This window comes from Scophthalmus maximus, chromosome 17, assembly GCF_022379125.1.
Source record: "Scophthalmus maximus strain ysfricsl-2021 chromosome 17, ASM2237912v1, whole genome shotgun sequence".
Taxonomy (NCBI): domain Eukaryota; kingdom Metazoa; phylum Chordata; class Actinopteri; order Pleuronectiformes; family Scophthalmidae; genus Scophthalmus; species Scophthalmus maximus.
Genome location: NC_061531.1, coordinates 8,986,005 through 9,003,705, shown reverse-complemented (window position 1 = coordinate 9,003,705; position 17,701 = coordinate 8,986,005). Strand labels below are relative to the sequence as shown.

General features: G+C 42.5%; 4 protein-coding genes across 7 annotated transcripts; 2 read left to right on the top strand and 2 right to left on the bottom strand.

Moving 5' to 3' along the window:
- gys1 (glycogen synthase 1 (muscle)) lies at positions 1–8,689 on the top strand. The gene is made up of 16 exons (XM_035615119.2): positions 1–230; positions 2,176–2,294; positions 2,571–2,752; positions 3,718–3,909; positions 4,056–4,241; positions 4,422–4,566; positions 4,802–4,919; positions 5,304–5,424; positions 5,548–5,654; positions 5,803–5,862; positions 6,040–6,232; positions 6,446–6,572; positions 6,670–6,765; positions 6,869–7,032; positions 7,122–7,202; positions 7,348–8,689. The coding sequence occupies exons 2-16, from the start codon at positions 2,177–2,179 to the stop codon at positions 7,576–7,578; spliced, it is 2,121 nt and encodes a 706-aa protein (XP_035471012.2). The 5' UTR covers positions 1–230; position 2,176; the 3' UTR covers positions 7,579–8,689.
- A 149-nt stretch (positions 8,690–8,838) lies between these two features.
- On the bottom strand, positions 8,839–12,679 carry aspdh (aspartate dehydrogenase domain containing). 2 transcript variants are annotated; one of them, XM_047328073.1, is made up of 9 exons: positions 12,603–12,679; positions 11,484–11,549; positions 11,227–11,292; positions 10,938–11,082; positions 10,686–10,770; positions 10,127–10,276; positions 9,664–9,887; positions 9,427–9,566; positions 8,839–8,936 (listed from the first exon to the last, which is right to left on the bottom strand). In XM_047328073.1, exons 3-9 carry the CDS (start codon positions 11,282–11,284, stop codon positions 8,899–8,901), a joined length of 840 nt encoding a protein of 279 aa, XP_047184029.1. In that variant the 5' UTR covers positions 11,285–11,292; positions 11,484–11,549; positions 12,603–12,679; the 3' UTR covers positions 8,839–8,898. The 2 variants fall into 2 exon arrangements, with proteins under 2 accessions (XP_047184029.1, XP_047184030.1); XM_047328074.1 differs by lacking the exon at positions 12,603–12,679 and having other exon boundaries at positions 11,227–11,287; positions 11,484–11,555.
- On the top strand, positions 11,229–14,558 carry tmem86b (transmembrane protein 86B). 2 transcript variants are annotated; one of them, XM_047328075.1, is made up of 3 exons: positions 11,229–11,309; positions 12,696–12,939; positions 13,115–14,558. In XM_047328075.1, exons 1-3 carry the CDS (start codon positions 11,244–11,246, stop codon positions 13,564–13,566), a joined length of 762 nt encoding a protein of 253 aa, XP_047184031.1. In that variant the 5' UTR covers positions 11,229–11,243; the 3' UTR covers positions 13,567–14,558. The 2 variants fall into 2 exon arrangements, with proteins under 2 accessions (XP_047184031.1, XP_035471019.1); XM_035615126.2 differs by lacking the exon at positions 11,229–11,309 and adding an exon at positions 12,432–12,573.
- On the bottom strand, positions 11,888–17,343 carry hspbp1 (HSPA (heat shock 70kDa) binding protein, cytoplasmic cochaperone 1). 2 transcript variants are annotated; one of them, XR_004785914.2, is made up of 9 exons: positions 17,182–17,343; positions 16,914–17,044; positions 15,949–16,168; positions 15,598–15,822; positions 15,307–15,462; positions 15,041–15,137; positions 14,824–14,935; positions 14,285–14,490; positions 11,888–12,952 (listed from the first exon to the last, which is right to left on the bottom strand). XR_004785914.2 is itself a non-coding variant. In XM_035615120.2 (8 exons), the coding sequence occupies exons 2-8, from the start codon at positions 17,031–17,033 to the stop codon at positions 14,410–14,412; spliced, it is 1,011 nt and encodes a 336-aa protein (XP_035471013.1). In that variant the 5' UTR covers positions 17,034–17,044; positions 17,182–17,343; the 3' UTR covers positions 14,084–14,409. The 2 variants fall into 2 exon arrangements, 1 of the variants encoding a protein (XP_035471013.1); XM_035615120.2 differs by lacking the exon at positions 11,888–12,952 and having other exon boundaries at positions 14,084–14,490.
- Positions 17,344–17,701: the final 358 nt, after the last annotated feature.

Sequence of the window (17,701 nt, the reverse complement as noted above, 5' to 3'; positions counted from 1 at the left end):
CATGAATAATGTCCCACATGCCCGCTCTTCCCCTCGCATGGCGGCGGGCTGTGGGCGGAGTGCCGTCCCTTAACATGACAGCGAGCGCACCAAACCAATGTGAATCGCTGGCATTTAACCACGGCCGCCGCCCCCCTTTTCCTCCACACGGTTGCCCCGTTGCTCCCGGAACGACCGCGACAGCTGCCGATGTGTAGCTCATCTTCGTGAAGTTGGGACAAGACCGAAGGGTGAGCGCACGTCTGTGTTGTGGGGTTTTGTTTTTTGTTGTTGTTTTATCGTCCACATTGACAGTGGCCGACTACTTCCTCGATAGACGCGGACGCGCACCAGGACTCCGTGTCCTCTGCGCGTGTCCGCCGCTGCGCTGTGTGCCTGATGTCACGTTCGCCCCGCCACTTGGGACAAAACGCGCAGGGTGCATGTTAAAAAGCATAATGCATATTCAGCCGAGGCACCTGCTGTTGTATGCCGTGATACTGTGAACACTTGTGCGTCCCACAAGGCTTGGCCTGGGACGCCGTGGGGGTTCCTGTCCTCTCCCAGACCTTTAGGCCCAGCGTACAGTGCAAATGTTAATGTTCATAAAAGTGGACAAGGGCAGGATGGTGGTTCATTGGTACTGCATAGTAGAACATTAAAGCCTTTTCCCCAAGCAGGTGAATGTATCCCCCGCACTTAGCCCCCAGGGAATCCCGGGGGTCCCCAGAAGTCCAGCTCCACTGTGCAGTGGGACACCAGTTGACTGTCTCCACAGTCATTTACTGGAAGGGGAAGTGTCTCTGTGTTCACCGTGAGTTTGACTTGAAGACGTGCATGTGTGAGCAGGATTCTGACACAAGTTTGCGAGCCAATCATAGTACAAGGGTGATGTGGAAACTTGAAACTGCCAGAGCACATCCTCTGCCAGTAGATGCTTCAGTGAAGTGGGAGACATCTTGTGCCCAGTAGTTAATCTCTGGAAAGTATATATATATATATACACATGTGTGTGTGTGTGTTTGTGCGTATTTTTAAAGATATCTGCTTGTCCATTAATTGGAGATTTTCCAATGAAGGAGAAAGAGTAGTAAATTAGACTTAAAAGGATCTGTGAATGTTAGTGGTGCCATGTGAATGCAGGGAAGACGTCATCAACTTGAACAGCACTCCCCTACGAGGCTCTGGTCTACAGTATCCAGGCTTTTATCAGGTTTGGGCAGTGATGGGCTGAATGTGACGAATCTCGTGTGTGCTCCTTTTATCCACTGCTGTCTGCAGCAGCTCTGCATGGCCATTTAGGAATTTGAGCTTGGCTCACGAGCAGAATATAAGCAGATTAAATTTCTGACAGATCTGCGTACAAATATTATAGTTTTGTACAGGTAGAGGAGTATTTCCCCCGTGTCACTGTCACTGAGTCTGGCGTAGCCCAGTTCTACTCTTTCTTTTTTCTTTTTGTGGTCTTTCACACGCCTCAACTTGAATGGATTGCGTCATGTTTGTGCATATCAGTATTTGCCACATTGTTAACGGCTGGTTCAAGTTTATACCTGATCTGTGCCCTTGTCTTTTGTTAAAGAGGGTTGCATTAATGGGAACTAGTGACATTAATGATGAGAGGGATTTTCTGACATCAAGACTAGCTTGAAAGCCAATCATGGTACATGGTACATGGCACCCAGTAGAGTGCCTTCTTCTGCCAAGGCCCAACAGTCCCCTTAAATCCAATCAAGCTGTACCAAGTTGCTCACATTCACAGATAGCAGTTCTCTAAATATGCCCTTTTTTGCCCTATCTCGCAATGTTAAAGAACTTGATAAGAAATTCCCATGAGCTTCCCCTTGTCTTGATCTGTGCCAAAATTTGGTGGGTTCTTTTTTGCCCCATGTCCCGTCCTTCCACCAAGTTTTTTGTGGATATCTGTTCTGTACATTTTGTGTAATCCTGCTAAAAAACAAACAGACAGGGGTGAAAACATAAGCTCCTTGGTGGAGGGAAATATCAAATACAAACAAGGGGTTCGTTTTAATATTAAATCACCGTATTAAAATGTGAATTGCTTGCACCGCTGGAGACTTTCGTAGCATATTTAGTCAGTATAGTATGTGAAAATGGAAATATCTGAGATCATGTAGTGTGTATATGCAGTTTTCGGGTGCTCCTGTCTCAAGAGTGTGCTCTTTGTTTACCCAGCATGCCGCTTGCTCGAAGCCTCTCCGTCACATCCCTCTCAGGACTGGAGGAGTGGGACGAGGAGTTTGATTTAGAGGACGCTGTCCTTTTTGAAATTGCCTGGGAGGTCGCTAACAAAGGCAAGTGTTTGGATTGTGTGTATTTGTGTATGCACTTGATCTTGAACGTACTTGGAAATAATTAAATCACACATTTAAAAATAGTTATTCTTACTTTAACTTAACTTGACATCAAATGTTTACACAGGTCATTCCAATCCTGTTAAATGTAGTTTTATGAGAGACTTAATCATGGCAATGTGTAATATACATGTACTGTATATATATATATATATATATATATATATATATATATAAATATATGTCTTTGTCTGGATGTTTGCTGCACATGTGAAGTTGGAGGCATTTACACCGTCATCCAGACCAAAGCCCGTCTGACCTCAGACGAATGGGGGGAGAACTATTTCCTGGTCGGTCCCTATGTGGAAAGCAACGTGCGCACTCAGGTGGAGCTGATCGAGCCCACCAACCCTGCGCTGAAGAGGACCATTGACAAGATGAACTCCAGTGGGTGTAAGGTACTACCACACGTACACAGTGAACACACACACACACACAAACACACGCCTTCTGAGTGAAAGTTGTGTGTTCCACTCAAGGAACCCATTCTTACTCCACATGACTGGAGTGATCACAGAGATGAAGTTTGTGAGTATATGCCTTTCAAAGAACATCCTCAGACTCTGCTCAGCCCTCTGTCCCTGACCACCTCAGTAAACACCATGACATTTCCAAAGGTTAAAGGTTGTATCACTGTCTCTCTGTCCTCTCACTCTTTCATAAAGACACACTCCAGAAATAGCTGCCTGTGTGTGTGTGTGTGTGTGTGTGTATGTGTGTGTGTTTGTGTGTGTGAGAGCTAGAGCTAGTTTGTATATTATTTTTAAACCTTTGTGCCTTGTCACTGTGGGAGTGCTGTGGAATTATGTGGTCAAGGCTAGGACTGGTCAAGCTGCAATTTTAAAGGGATAGTGCAGCCTTTTTTAACGAAACCGATCTGGATCACCTTTGAATCACATGAAAGTCGTGTTTTAGTGCGTTGAAACAGCCAGTTCCACTTCAGTCATACTTAAAGATTGAAGCAACATACTTTGATTTGTGATTCTATATCAACAAGACAAACTCCAACAGGGTTAATCTTCTGACATGAGAGACCGTATGAATAACCCATTTAATTACATGTTAAAAATGGTAAAAATATATAACTGATTAATGCTCATAAACATAATAAGAGTTGCTCTTGCAGCTGTTACAAAGTTAAACTTAACGTGTTCCTTTAGTTTTGAGTGGTTTGAACTATTTCTATTGTAAAATGATGGTCCATCAAGTGATTAATCACAAACCATGTGTCATTTCTCATGTATAAGAATCAAACCAGCTATAAAATCAAAGGGGTTAGAAATATAATAATAGTAATAGTAAGGTGTGGCATGAAGTCACTTTTCCGCTTCTCATCCTTTTCTCTGTTTTTTCCCTCCCGCAGGTCTACTTTGGGCGGTGGCTTATCGAGGGCAGTCCCTACGTTATACTGATTGATGTTGCGTTCACTGCCTGGTCTCTGGACCGCTGGAAGAGTGAGCTTTGGGAGTTCTGTGACATCGGCGTGCCTTGGTTCGACCGAGAGGCCAACGACGCTGTGCTCTTCGGCTTCTTGACGGCCTGGCTCCTGGGAGAGGTCAGCGGCTCATGCCAAACATGAAATATGAAATGAAAATGTTTTAACTGTGTTGTTCAGTGTGTGTGTGTGTGTGTGTGTGTGTGTGTGTGTGTGTGTGTGTGTGTGTGTAGTTCACATTGACCCTGTGTTTTCCCTTATCGCAGTACGCAGCTCAGTGTGAGGAGCCTCCACACATCGTGGCCCATTTCCACGAGTGGTTGGCCGGCCTGGGCCTGATTTTGTGTAGACAGAGACAGCTGCCTGTTGCAACCATCTTCACTACTCACGCTACACTGCTGGGACGATACTTGTGTGCTGGAAATGTGGACTTCTATAACAAACTCGCGGAGGTGTGTGTTTGTGTGTGCATACATGTTTATAAGATAAACAGGAAAGAATAGCACTATGCAATATGTTTAATGATACAACAAGTACATAATCAGACAGATAATTTGTATTCTAAGAAGCAATGGATCATGTGTTCAGCAAGCAGTAAAACCTCACTATGCTCTCTGCCGTGTCTCCTTCAGTTCAACCTGGATAAGGAGGCAGGCGACAGACAGATCTACCATCGCTACTGCTTGGAGCGGTCAGCTGCACACTGTGCCCACGTTTTCACCACTGTGTCACAAATTACAGCGATTGAGGCGGAGTACCTGCTTAAGCGTAAACCAGGTGTGTGGACGGGAACTGATGTGTGAAGTTGCATTCAGAAACGCCCTCTTTGTTTCACTCAGTTCTTCTCTACCGCTTGCTGAAAGAGCTGCTCCGGCTGAACTTGGTTTTAATATCTCACTGTTTTTAGTTTTTTTACTGACTGTCTTAATGTTTCGTTGTTTGAATTAAGCTACAAAGAGACTTAATTAAAACAGATTTTTCACTGCCTTCTCTCCGTCTCCATGTCACACAGACATCATCACTCCCAACGGGCTCAATGTGAAGAAGTTCTCAGCCATGCACGAGTTTCAAAATCTCCATGCTCAGAGCAAGAATCGGATTCAGGAGTTCATCAGGGGACATTTCTATGGGTCAGAGACAAAACGACACACTTATCACAACACAGTCCAAACACTCACAGCATGTAAATTGTCTTTGAGCATTATTAAAAGCACTATATAATATACTACACTATAAAAGAACTATATGAATGTAATATGTATGATTATTTTTATCAGTATCAAGATAAGATAATCATTTTAGTCCCACTACAGGAATAGATAAGGCACATCTATAAAAAGGTAAGGAAACATAAGGAAAGATGCAATAGAAGCACAAGAAAATATAAAAAAGAAATGGCATATTGCTTATTAGGGTATTATAGTAAAGAAAAGTTAATTACTGATAATAAATACATTGTCACTGTTCCACTCATCCGTATTATGTGACATGTTTTGGTTTGTCTTGACCATTAGGCACCTTGACTTCAACCTGGACAAGTGTTTGTTCCTCTTCATAGCTGGAAGGTATGAGTTCTCCAACAAAGGCGCTGACATCTTCTTGGAGGCTTTAGCCAGACTCAACTATCTACTGAGGGTAAGTGCGTTTAGGTGTAGTTGTGTCAACTGATAGTAGAAACATTTACGTGTGTGCGTCTGAGGGGGGGGGGGGGATCCCAGGTGATGAAATTTCACTCCATACTACTTTGGGCTGTCGCAGGTCAACCACAGCGATGTGACTGTCGTTGCATTCTTCATCATGCCAGCTCGAACAAACAACTTTAATGTGGAGACGTTAAAGGGCCAGGCAGTGAGGAAACAGCTATGGTGAGGTTTCATTTTATTTTTTAAAAGGTGAAGCATCGAGATGAGGCATCCAAGTAAAGGTGTACACTGTGAGTCCTGAAAGTACCTGAACACGTGTTTTGCTTTTATCATATAACTTTTGCATTCTGGTTATTTTTGTGTCTGACAGGGATACTGCTCAGACTGTGAAGGAACGCTTTGGAAAGAAACTGTATGAGTCACTTCTAGTGTAAGTCGACCACTTTCAGTCCACTACATTAAACCTGCAAGATATGGAATAATCTGTGTTATTACACTATCAAAATCAAAATATAAGAGTTGGTCACACAAAAAATCCCTGTCCCAAATCCAGATACATTACTAACAAATATTTCCTCTATTCAACAATTCTAAATGTTTTATTTAGTGGGCAGCTGCCAGATATATCAAAGATCCTGGACAAAGAGGATTTGACCATAATGAAGCGCGCCATCTTCGCAACTCAGAGACAGTGCCAGCCTCCAATCTGCACCCATAACATGCTGGAGGACAGCGGTGATCCCATCCTCAACTGCGTCCGCCGCATCGGCCTTTTCAACAGTTCTGCTGACCGTGTCAAGGTATGATCCATAAGTAGCCGAACTGTCACAAATATGATTTCTTCTCATCTTTTTAGGTATTTGTGTTTCCTGTCTTGTATTATTTCTTATTAATCCGTTGGGAGGAATCCTAAACACAGCTAATAATGCATACATTTTTAAATCTGCAGTTTAATAATTTGCCAATCACACTCTTTGTTATAGAAGTCACTGAAAAGCATCTCTGTCTGTTAGATAATCTTCCATCCAGAGTTCCTTTCGTCCACCTCTCCTTTACTTCCAATGGATTATGAGGAGTTTGTAAGAGGCTGTCACCTCGGTGTCTTCCCCTCTTACTATGAGCCATGGGGCTACACACCTGGTAGGACACACTGGAATGTTGACCAGGTGTATGCACGTGTGTGTGTATCCATGATGTCAAAATTTTAATTTGATCTTTCCCTTTCTGTCATTGTCAGCCGAGTGCACAGTCATGGGAATTCCATCAATCTCAACCAACCTGTCAGGCTTTGGCTGTTTCATGGAGGAACATATAGCCGACCCCTCGGCCTATGGTGTGTTTTCTTATGTATGATCTTTTAAATTAAAAAAATTCTTGAAAAAGAAAAACAGGGATTACAGATTTTCTCTTTTCCATCATGCTGTTTTCCTTTGCAGGTATTTACATCCTGGACAGGCGGTTTCGGGGGGTCGATGAGTCTTGTAACCAGCTCACTTCCTTCCTGTTCCAGTTCTGCAAGCAGAGCCGGCGTCAGCGGATCATCCAGAGGAACCGCACTGAGCGCCTGAGTGACCTGTTGGACTGGAGATACCTCGGCAGGGTGAGATTACAAATCCCAAAGATGAACTTTATTCATGCAACAGCTCGGAAATGTTAATGTTGTATCTTTTTCCTTTTATTCTGCATCAGTATTACATAGCTGCTCGTCACATGGCCCTGGCTAAAGCTTTCCCTGACACCTACCTATACGAACCTCATGAGCCCACCTCTGTAAGTAAAAGTTTACTTAACATTATTATTTATTCTATTTCAACCCAATGTCAGCTGGGATTGGCTTCAGCCCTCCACGATGGAAGTTAGGTCTTTTCAGCTCCCTCCGCTGACAGAATTGTGATGCTTCTGTTCTCGTTTTCAGGCCTCAGGCTTCCGTTATCCCCGACCTGCCTCTGTGCCGCCATCTCCTTCTCTGTCCCGCCACTCCTCCCCCCGCCACAGTGAGGCAGAGGACAATGATGAAGACGAGCGCTACGACGAGGATCTGGAGGCAGAGAAGGACCGGGTAAACATCCGCCAGCCCTTAACCATGCCATTCAAAAACAAGTCTCCTGCTGTCTATGGGGCCAACGGGAACGGCGATGGTGTCTAAAGCGAGAAAAACTGAGACGCACACACATAGACACACATACAGGACATACAGTATACGCATCACATGCTAAACTTCACTTTGTAAACCTTGATCTGTGGAAATCATTAAAGTCATCCATGTACCATGTAGAGAAGTTGTGAATGCGAGTGATGAATTTAATATTGGCTTGTTGTGAAAGATTATATCACTGTCAGTGTCTTCCCAACCTGTGCATACCTCAGAATTTTAAAAAACATATCTGTAAGTTCAATTTTCTTTCAGTTACACCAGCAGTGAAACCAGTGTCTTGCTTTGTGGAGTGAATGCATGCAGCAGCTAGAAAGGGCTAAACGACAGCTCAACATGGAAAAAAAAATCAGGATTGCTTGAGTACTAACACTGGATAGCATACTGTACAAGCATTGACATAATAATTTAGGATTATTAGGAATCTCTTTAGGAGGGGTTTTATACTTGATTCAAAGGTGGGTCAGAGGAGGGGACACTCCTTTTTTACCAGCATTTCCTCTTTACACATTGAAAACAGGATCAGCTACTTTCCAGCTAAAGACCGATTTAAAGACAGTGTCAGTTGCTCTGAGTATCCACATGTTAAAGCGCTTATTCTTATTACCTGCGTTTGGCTTAAAAGTGTGATTATAATCGGGAGCTTCAAACTCAACTGTCCACCTTTTTTTGTAGTGTTTTTGTTCTGTCTTTTGAAGGCCTTATTTACCACACCACCTCCCAGAATGGAAATAAAATGTAAAAGGCAAATTTTTTTCTCTTACCTTATTGTATCACAGCTTTTCAGTGACGATCATCAATGAACAACCTCACACTCTCTGTTTTTATTTATGTCTGTGTGTGCTTTTGTGGAGATGGATATTTCTGGGTTTGCCTTTTATTTATTTTGTGAAATGAAAAGAAAGGAGAAAGAAAAGAATATTTCCTGTGATGGTAACCAGGTTTTCAGGTGAAAGACAAGATAAATGGGCTGGAAAATCTGTGTTTTTCCTGGAAGAAGGAAAATAGTTTTACCAGGCATATACTCACACACCCTGTAACAGTTTCATTACCCGTTCAAAACTTGCACCGGATTAATTTATAATAAAGTTGAAATATATATGTATACGTACTGCATATACCTGTTAGTGTTTTCAAAATGATAACTTGCTCTTCTTTCTCTGTGTGCATGCAGTTTATTGGAACACAAATAAGGGCTTTCAAAATTCTTGGTAACATACTGATCCAGTGATTCACCACAGACCATCTTATTTATATCTGAATTTTTCTGTGGACCCTCTAGTTGCAGGTTTTCCTCCGGAGTCCTCACCTGCTTCAGCACAAGTAAACTCGGCCCCCGTGACCTTTGCAAGCTGAGAAACACAAGAAAAGTACTGTTTTTAAATACAAATTTCAGTTACTATTTGTTTGGTTCCAATTATACTACATTATACTTCCACTTTACTACGTTTATTTCAAAACATGGCAGATTGATCTATGAGTTGTCATCTATGTTCTACGCTTTGATGCAATTGATTATCAATGATCAGAAACCCCTATATTCAGTAATATATCAGTGAAAGGGCTAATTATCTGCTCTGTGAGTACTTTTGATACTTAAGCATTAGTAGAGAGCAAAATGGATTATGGATTATGAATCCCTTAAATGTTGTATCCACAACAAAGCAGCTGGCAAAAGTTTTCACTGCAGTTAAAATCCACTCCAACCCTGATCAACCTAGTTGAAAGATTTTGTCTGTCTGTAAGAGTGACTGAACCATGACAGAGGTGTGATTAGAGGTGCCTTATGATTGTGCTTTACATCTGGATCTTCGCAAAAGTGTTAGAGAATACAGGACTCACCGAGTAAACTATTCCAGAAGGAGTTGTATGTTGCACTGCCAGTCACAGCTCCAAGTCTGGCTGGATTTCTCCTCACCGTGTGTACTGAGAAGCCATTAAGTCCAGTCACCTCCACCTCCACCACATGATAGTCACTTAATCTGGGGGATAAAGAGGTAGGAAACTGGATGATTCAAGCAAATTCAAAGCAATGAAAGGCTGCATTCGGGCAATCAGATTGACCTATTTGAAACTCACGCCGTGTCAGACACAATCTCTCCCTGAACACCTGTGAAGCCGAGTGCTCCTGCTGCCACCGCTGCTGCTGCCATGGTGTTGACATTGTTAGGAGCCAGTGGGCACAACTCTGCCACCGAGCCTCTGAATAAGACCCGTCTGCCCTCTCCCTCCGCCCAGTCAGAGAGGACGTCTCCTGTCAGCCGGAAGCAGGACGGATGCTTGGACATTCTTATAAACAAAGCCTGAAAACAAGCAGACACAAGGAACACAGTCATGTTTGCCAGAGACATTCATGACCATGTGATGAGTCACATTCAGCCAAATGTTCATGTCACTCAAGCAAAAGCAAAAATCTAATCAATAGTGATGCTCCAAGAGCTGCTGGGTGTCCAATCAGCTTACAACAAAACTTTTTAAGAGTGGCCACTGGATACCTTCCTGTCTTCTTGTGTAACTCCACACTGTATTAGCCCTGTTTTACCTTTAAGGTCCCACTATCATTCAGCCTCTGGATGTCCTGGCCTCCCCATAATGCACCGCTGGGGATGTAGAGTGTCCTCCCATACTGCTGAGCCGCCTGACGCAGCCTCTCGTTCAGATCAGGATCAGAGAGGGCAGAGGGAGAGCCCACCTGAGAGGAGGAGCAATAAAAACAGGATTTACCCATGTTCTTTTAGCACACATTAATTGGCACATCAGGGTTTAAAGTGGACATCTTCCAACATTTATTACCCACAATCAAACATTTCTATTGAAGATGATAAAGGTGACGCTACCTTGGTGAAATATATTCCTTATCAGAGACTACAGTTGTCCAACTGCATTTGAAAATCCTAAATTGAACAAAACACTAACTGTAATTCCTCCTTTGTATAGGAAATTGTAAAGTGATTTAATTAATCAGTACATTTCATTTCATTCTCACACAGTCTAAGCCTAACACAATATGAAACCGCTGTCTCTCAGTGGAGATATCACTTGAGTTAATAAGAAAAATATTCTGAACACGAAAAATGTAAATTGCTTTTGCATTTTCTCACCATGAAATGACACTGAGACAGGAAGTGGAGGCCAAATTCTTTCACTATCTGAGGATGGCATACTTCTACAATCACGTCACATCGCCTGCAAAGCACACAGAGTATTTATTAAAGTTTAAGAATGATGTCATGCAGCATCAGACACCACAGGTATTATAAGATCCTAATAGTGGGTTTTGCATATATATGTATTTAGATTGCTCTGTGTGTGTGTGTGTGTGTGTGTGTGTGTGTGTGTGTGTATTTTTGCACCTGTCTGCAAAACATGATAGATCACCAAGTATGAGCTCATCTGGAAGTAAACCTTTGATCTTGTCCACATTTCTGTTCCAAACAAAAGCCAGAGTCAAACCAAAAGCAGCTCCATCTTTGAGGATCCTCTCCACCAGGTACTGCCCTAAGACACACACACATGCACGCACGCGCGCACACACACACACACACACACACACACACACACACACACACACACACACAATGAATGGATTTAATCAAATCATTCATAGAGTTTGTGATTTGGGTTAGGAGGGGTAATTCCAACCTAAACGTCCATATCCTATGACTCCGATCCTTAGCAAAGAAGAACAGCTGGTTGCCATGTCCTGTGCTGAGAAAGTAAACAAGGTAAGAAAATTCACCTACCATAGGCAAACACACACACACACACATAGACACACACATACATAGGCACAAGAGGCTATCAGACAGGTAGTTCACCCCACACACACACACACACACACACACACACGCACACACACACATACTTGCATTTGACCATACATTTATTGCTCTACTCACCCGATAATATCACTCGCCTCCAGAGCTGTGAGTCTCCAGGCTTGAAGCACAAACACCAGCCCACGACTGCAGGAATTGTGGGAAAGCACAGTGCAAAGTTTAACTACGAGAGGCCAGAGTTAATTATTGTCTGTTCTTCAGCGCATGTAATTATCTCTGCTTAAACAATTAAACTAAACTGTGATCAGACATTAATTGATTCTTAAATTACAAGACTGTACACTCTCCTTCTATAAACATGTTTACATTAATTTTATTTGTCCACATGCGAAATATAATTCATAACATATTGTGTTTTGTTTCATTACAAAAAAATATTTTTTTGGTATGTTGCTGCGCTTGCTTTCTTTTTTTGAAGAAATGTAAAGTAGTATGGCTATCAAGTGAAGAAAACCAATACAATGTGAAATCCATATTTTTCTTTATTTAAATCACAACCTCTACAAATGAGTCATATATTGCCTTTACAAATTTGCTGACAAATAATCCTGTTTAGCAGCAGAACTTTTGCTTACTCATTAAACAGTTTAAGTTTTTAAAGTTTACCAATGTTCAACACGTTTAGATATGTGTAAGAATATGGGGATTTCCCCATACTCATCTATCAAAATCCATGCAAACTGTAAATGTCTTAATAACAATCAAATCAAATGTAAAATTAGAAAACAACCATTATCATATGTGACGTTTGCTTTCCGCAGCTTTTCACCGCCCTCAACTTTGCCCCTTCAAGTGTTGATGTCAATGTATTTCGATTAGGGAGGTCAAAGGTCAGCTGTTTGTCCATGAGAACGCAAAACAGGGATTGATTATCAGAGAGCAATTACACAGTAAGGAGCAGTCTAAAGTTCATTGCTGTGGAATAGCGACAGACTGAAACACACTGCAGATTCGACACGAAGGGAACAAAAGAACAAGGCAAGAAAATTGCGGATTAGATGTGTTTGTAACCAAGAAGAAAAAGGAAGGTGCCTAACAACACAAGTTCACCCAACTGTCCGAGCCTGTGAGAACCCACGCCAGCGCTGACTCTGAGAACATGGACATCCTCGAGACAGCTGCCTATGACAGGCGGAAGAGGAGAAATATGGTAGCTCAAAATCCCCTTTACTGATACTTAGTGATTGGTCAGTATTTGTTTGTATTAGTTAATACTGCCTTTTCAGTTGTGACGTCTCCCCCTCTTTCTCCTTACTCCTCCGTCTCTCTCAGTCCTGTACCCTACTTTTCTTTCTCTTGCCTTTCTTTTTGTCCTCAGCCCTGTACTTCTACATGTGGACTCCTGACTCGCCGGCATCCATCATTGCTGCAGGTGTCAAATCGGCACCAACCCTCCTATTGGCTGCTGCAGTGCTGAGCTGGAATGGAGGTCAGAGTCTCCTGGGCGTTGCGGGAGGACTGCTCTTCTCTGCGGTCGGCGACTGTTGCTTGATATGGCCTGAGCTTTTTGTGCACGGTAAGATCCTGGTCTGTACAGAAGTGAAGCACAATTTGGAATTTTCTAGGTGCAAATTACAACACACTGCTCACTGTTCAGTCCACCACTATTATCACTAGTGCCTATAAAAGCTGCAGATAATTTATTCGGCTCATTTTGAATATGTCCTGAACATCTCATACATCTGTTGCAGGAATGGGTGCATTTGCTGTGGCTCATCTGATGTACTCCGTTACCTTCCTCTCCAGTCGTTATCCAACATATTCTTCCACCTCCTGGACCTTTTTTCTATATTTGATCATGCTCATGATAGGAGGAGGTGCCTACATGTACCTATATCCATTCTTGCAGAAGGCACCAGACTCAGATCTACTAGTTCCCGGTGTGGGGGTCTATATTGCCTTGATTTCTCTAATGGGCACATTAGCTATTAGAACCCGCCACACAGCAACACTGTTAGGAAGTTTGTCCTTCATCGTGTCTGACTTGGCACTGGCTCTGCAGGTTTTCAAGGTCACACCACAACTAAAGCATGGACACATAATTGTAATGGTGACATATTACTTGGCACAGCTACTAATCGCTGTTGGTGATATAAAAGCAGTGGAGAACAAGGAGGATTTTGGAAAATGGAAGAGGTCCTAACAGCATCCCTGTGGCATCCCTAAAATCAGAACAATCTTTCCCCCACTTAGCTATCTGATAAAATCCTGTTAGTACCATTGAATTCTTCTTGAAGATCTTGATTTTTTTTTTTAAAGATCCCATCAAATAAAGGGAAAAAAAGAAAAATAAACTCATCAAGGACAGTCTCCTTCTGGTGCCACTTGATAGCGACGTTTCCAAATTGTATCTCATATTTCAGTGATCATACTGTCACAACAAATAAGGCTATTAGCAAGGCTGAAAGTAGCTTAATCAATATCAGTTTAGAATAACATCTGTACTCTGTGATTTGTTCCAATATTTAAATCAGTGATCTTGTGAAACATTAATGTTTTAGTGTAGGTCGTGCATGTGTTGGTGATTGTTTTCCACATGGGAAAGGGTCATTATATGTATATCAATACTCCTTTTTGTTTTTGGTAATAATAAATAAATACGGTGTAAAAAAACAAAAACAATGATTTCCATAATTTTGAGTCAAATTCTAAAAGACAACTGAAAATAAATGAAAGTACTTTAGTTCAGAGACTTCAGACAAATCTAACCTTAATTACAATTTGATGCACATTGAACTGATATTATGTAAATATTATCATGACATTATACATACGACCTGTGATGGAAATGCTGGGTATAACATTTAAAAACGCACAGGACTGGGGTGACAGCTGACTGAAAAAAAGTATCAGTTATTTACATGGTAAAATCCAGCTCCTGGCGTACATGCAAGATATGGACAGCAACTGTCGTAACAGCTGAGGACGATGCTAAACATCCATGATGACTGTGAAAAATGTTCCGTTACATGGGGTAAATAACTCTTCAGCGATCCATCCCACTGTCATCTGACTGCTGCCCACGGAGACACATCATTCTCAAACGCTCGCAGAAGTCCAATTCTTCCTGTTGTGAACAGAAATATGACTTCAAACCATGTTTTCTGTACAAGGATTAAACCCATTCCAAAACTATGTATATCTTTTCATCAATAGCCTAGAATTTTAAATCATTTTTATACATGGCATCTAGCATAATGCACCTGCTTAGCATGTTAAAATAAACATGGATACAAATCTGTGCGCTTTATGTTTAGACCTACAACTTTACAAAAAACAACTTTCCTTATAACATCTATTCTGCTTGCTTTAGCAAAAGCACAATTTCAGGGTTAAGTGATGACAAACGTTTTTATACAGTCTTGACTTTGTATTTTGCTAATGGCTCCATTCAAACTACCTGACTTTCTTCCTTTCCGTGGAGCTCTCTGGCCCGTTGTTTGAGGAGCTCCTCCAGACCCAGAGAAGGAGTCATGCAGTCTTTGAGAGCCTGTGGACAGTCCTCCACCAGACTAGACAGACAGAGTAACAAGCACGGCCATTATCACTAATGAGAACCATGAATTCATGTAACCTTGTCAGTGCTGACGACTGCTAGGTTAACGGCGCTTTCTTACCAACAGAGGGCACCAAGCACTTGTTCATGGAAAGATGAGTGTGGTGTGCGGAGGACAGATACCAGCTGCTGCACCATACCCATGGAGACAACTGTGTCTGCAGGAAAGATTCAAAAAAAGGAATACGCTTTACATATATCTGACCCAAAATGAACTAGTAAAAGGAATAAGAGAGATAGTGCACCCGCAAGTACAATCTTGGAGGGTTTTTGATGGCAATATTACAGAACAGACCTATGCTGTTTAAATGCCAGTCTCATTCATACCTTTCTGTTCAGGATGTGATGTCAGCAGGTTAAGAAGAAGGAAAGCGGACTTGGTGCTGAGCTTCTCATTCTCTGACTGCATGCCACGCATTAGCACTGAGAAACCATCCAGGGACAGGAACGCCTGGAGTCCTACCTCCTGCTCACGAACTAGACCTAAAGTCACAACAAGTGTGAACTGAAAACCAGTCTGCATGAACTCGCAGACAACTTTCAATCTAGTTAAAAAGTCCAGCAGTGAATTGCTCCAGCACGCATCTACCTGTGAAAGAAATCACATGAGATACTCACACGAGGCAGCGTAAAGGGCTTTCACTCTGACGGTGGGGTTGGGGTCCGAGTCTGTAAGCTGCAGCAGCTTTGGCAGCGCCCCGATGCTGAGCAGGTAGACCTGCACCTGTGGCATGTTCTGAGCACAGGAAGCGATCACCTGGGCAGCACGCCACCGTAGACCACTTTGGACATGAAACAGATACTGCGAGAGGCACAACTCCAGTCCACCCAGAGTCATTAGGTCTGAGAAGCAGAGAGGAGGGGACAGAGTCAGGACAGATAAAAAAACAAACTGCATTCGTGCTCATAACCTCTTTATAGCTATTCCAATTAAAGCGAATATTAAATCCTAAATGGATTATTACAAACCTCTTGCATTGTCCAAGTTCTCACAAAACTCTGACAGCGTCTCAAGGGCCGATTCCCGCTCGTCTTCATCCTCCTCGTCATCCCTCTCCTCCTCTCCCTCCCTCTCACTTTTGCTCACTTCCTCTTTGAGTAGAATCGCCAAGCAGCGCTTCATCTGCTCCACTTCATCCATCTGCCCTTTGCAAACTTCTGCAAGAGCTTCTCTTAGCCACGTTTTCCTCTGGGAACAAAAGGTAAGTAGGACAATGGTTTGTCAGTTCCCTTTGATGCAAGATGGAGGTAATTATGGGTCCCAAAGAAAACCTAGTAATCAACCAATAAGGAGGCAGTTGTCACAGTCTCAACCCAAACTAACATCAAACTCGGTTAACGACACACACATAAACACACAAATGGACAAGAGAAAGGAATTTTCTTTCATTATAGCTTATCTGTAACTGCTTTTGATTTTGTTGAAGTCCAGTGACTGTGATAAACATTTCAAGAAACAAAGGTAAATCGCATCTTACATTGTGTTGGTACATTGGCTTCAAACTGTTCTGACCATGTGTGTCTCATGCTACAACTAAGGATTATTAAATTAACATTTAAAGCTCTTTTTAACAATATCCCACAGCACAAGTTGCCATTTTGAAGTAGCTGTTTTGATCCCTGATTTTCAGTCAGTCAATCAACTAACTGCACACTTGTATTTGTCTGGCTCTGCTCCTGTCAAAGCCAGAATCTTTATGATTCCAATGATAATGTGCAGGAACTCGTACTGCAAGAGTTGAATTGGAGGAAAAAGAAAACAGGTGGAATATATGTTGTTTTTAAAAATCCGACTGTGGTTAGATCCTGAGGTGAACTGGATCCACCAAGGTGTGTGTGTGTGTGTGTGTGTGTGTGTGTGTGTGTGTGTGTGTGTGTGTGTCATCTGTCCAAAGCCTTCTCAGGTTTGAACTCTATAACAACCAGGCACTTACCTCCTCTGACATGGGTTCCAGAGGAGCAGGTCCCTCTGCAGCTGATGCAGCCTCTACTGCCAGCCTCAGGACCCCCTGAAGGTTCGGGGGATATCTTCTGTTCTGACTGTTTTCTGCCATACTGTTTACAGCTGGGGGGGGGGGGGGAATTACAGAAAGTCAGCTTCTTGACTCAATCCACAAGATCACCTCTTTACTCTCCACATCTGACAGGCTAACATTAAAGCTTACTGCGGATAGCATGGTATGTCTATTATTGTCCACTTACCGTGCACACGGGAGTTAATTTGACGGACACAACTTGTAAACAACTTCACTCCTCCTGTAAACCACCGACTGTCTATATGAAGCTGTGATCTCACAAGCACGAATGCACCAGAAGGTTCTAGCCGTTAGCTGATCTCACGAGCGGCATGGAGGCTGCCATGCTGTACCGTAAATCTCCCAGCAAACGGGCAAGAGAAACATGTTCGACCCGTGCTCTTTTCTCACCTCAGGGCAATTTCAGTCTTCACGTCTTCTACGTCAATCCAGTCCTTCCCAATTACAATATAGTAAAACGAGCAGGAGTCGAAAGGAGTCTATTTTACTGTGATTTAATTAGTCACGGAAGCAAAATAACCCATGTTCGTACAATTACGGTAAATCGGTGACGTAAGTACATGCGACGTTCAGAGAGTCACAGTACACATGAGAGGAGTATGTTAAGTGACGCTCAGAAACCGTGAGCAGTGTTCAAGATGAATAAGTACGAAAATATTACGTACTGTTATAATTTGTGTGATTTT

Bases quoted from the DNA above. Each gene is read 5' to 3' on its own strand.
- gys1 (XM_035615119.2), top strand. From the start codon at position 2,177: ATGCCGCTTGCTCGAAGCCTCTCCGTCACATCCCTCTCAGGACTGGAG. The intron at 5,425-5,547 runs GTAAGTGCGTTT...GGGCTGTCGCAG, and splicing joins GACTCAACTATCTACTGAGG to GTCAACCACAGCGATGTGAC. The intron at 7,033-7,121 runs GTGAGATTACAA...ATTCTGCATCAG, and splicing joins ACTGGAGATACCTCGGCAGG to TATTACATAGCTGCTCGTCA.
- tmem86b (XM_047328075.1), top strand. From the start codon at position 11,244: ATGACTCCGATCCTTAGCAAAGAAGAACAGCTGGTTGCCATGTCCTGT. The intron at 11,310-12,695 runs GTAAGAAAATTC...CGTCTCTCTCAG, and splicing joins GTGCTGAGAAAGTAAACAAG to TCCTGTACCCTACTTTTCTT. The intron at 12,940-13,114 runs GTAAGATCCTGG...CATCTGTTGCAG, and splicing joins GCCTGAGCTTTTTGTGCACG to GAATGGGTGCATTTGCTGTG.
- aspdh (XM_047328073.1), bottom strand. From the start codon at position 11,284: ATGGCAACCAGCTGTTCTTCTTTGCTAAGGATCGGAGTCATAGGATAT. The intron at 10,277-10,685 runs GTGAGAAAATGC...TCCTCCTCTCAG, and splicing joins TGTCTCAGTGTCATTTCATG to GTGGGCTCTCCCTCTGCCCT. The intron at 9,888-10,126 runs GTAAAACAGGGC...GCTTGTTTTCAG, and splicing joins ATGATAGTGGGACCTTAAAG to GCTTTGTTTATAAGAATGTC.
- hspbp1 (XM_035615120.2), bottom strand. From the start codon at position 17,033: ATGGCAGAAAACAGTCAGAACAGAAGATATCCCCCGAACCTTCAGGGG. The intron at 15,463-15,597 runs GTGAGTATCTCA...TTGTGACTTTAG, and splicing joins AGCCCTTTACGCTGCCTCGT to GTCTAGTTCGTGAGCAGGAG. The intron at 14,936-15,040 runs GTAAGAAAGCGC...CTGTCTGTCTAG, and splicing joins GTGCTTGGTGCCCTCTGTTG to TCTGGTGGAGGACTGTCCAC.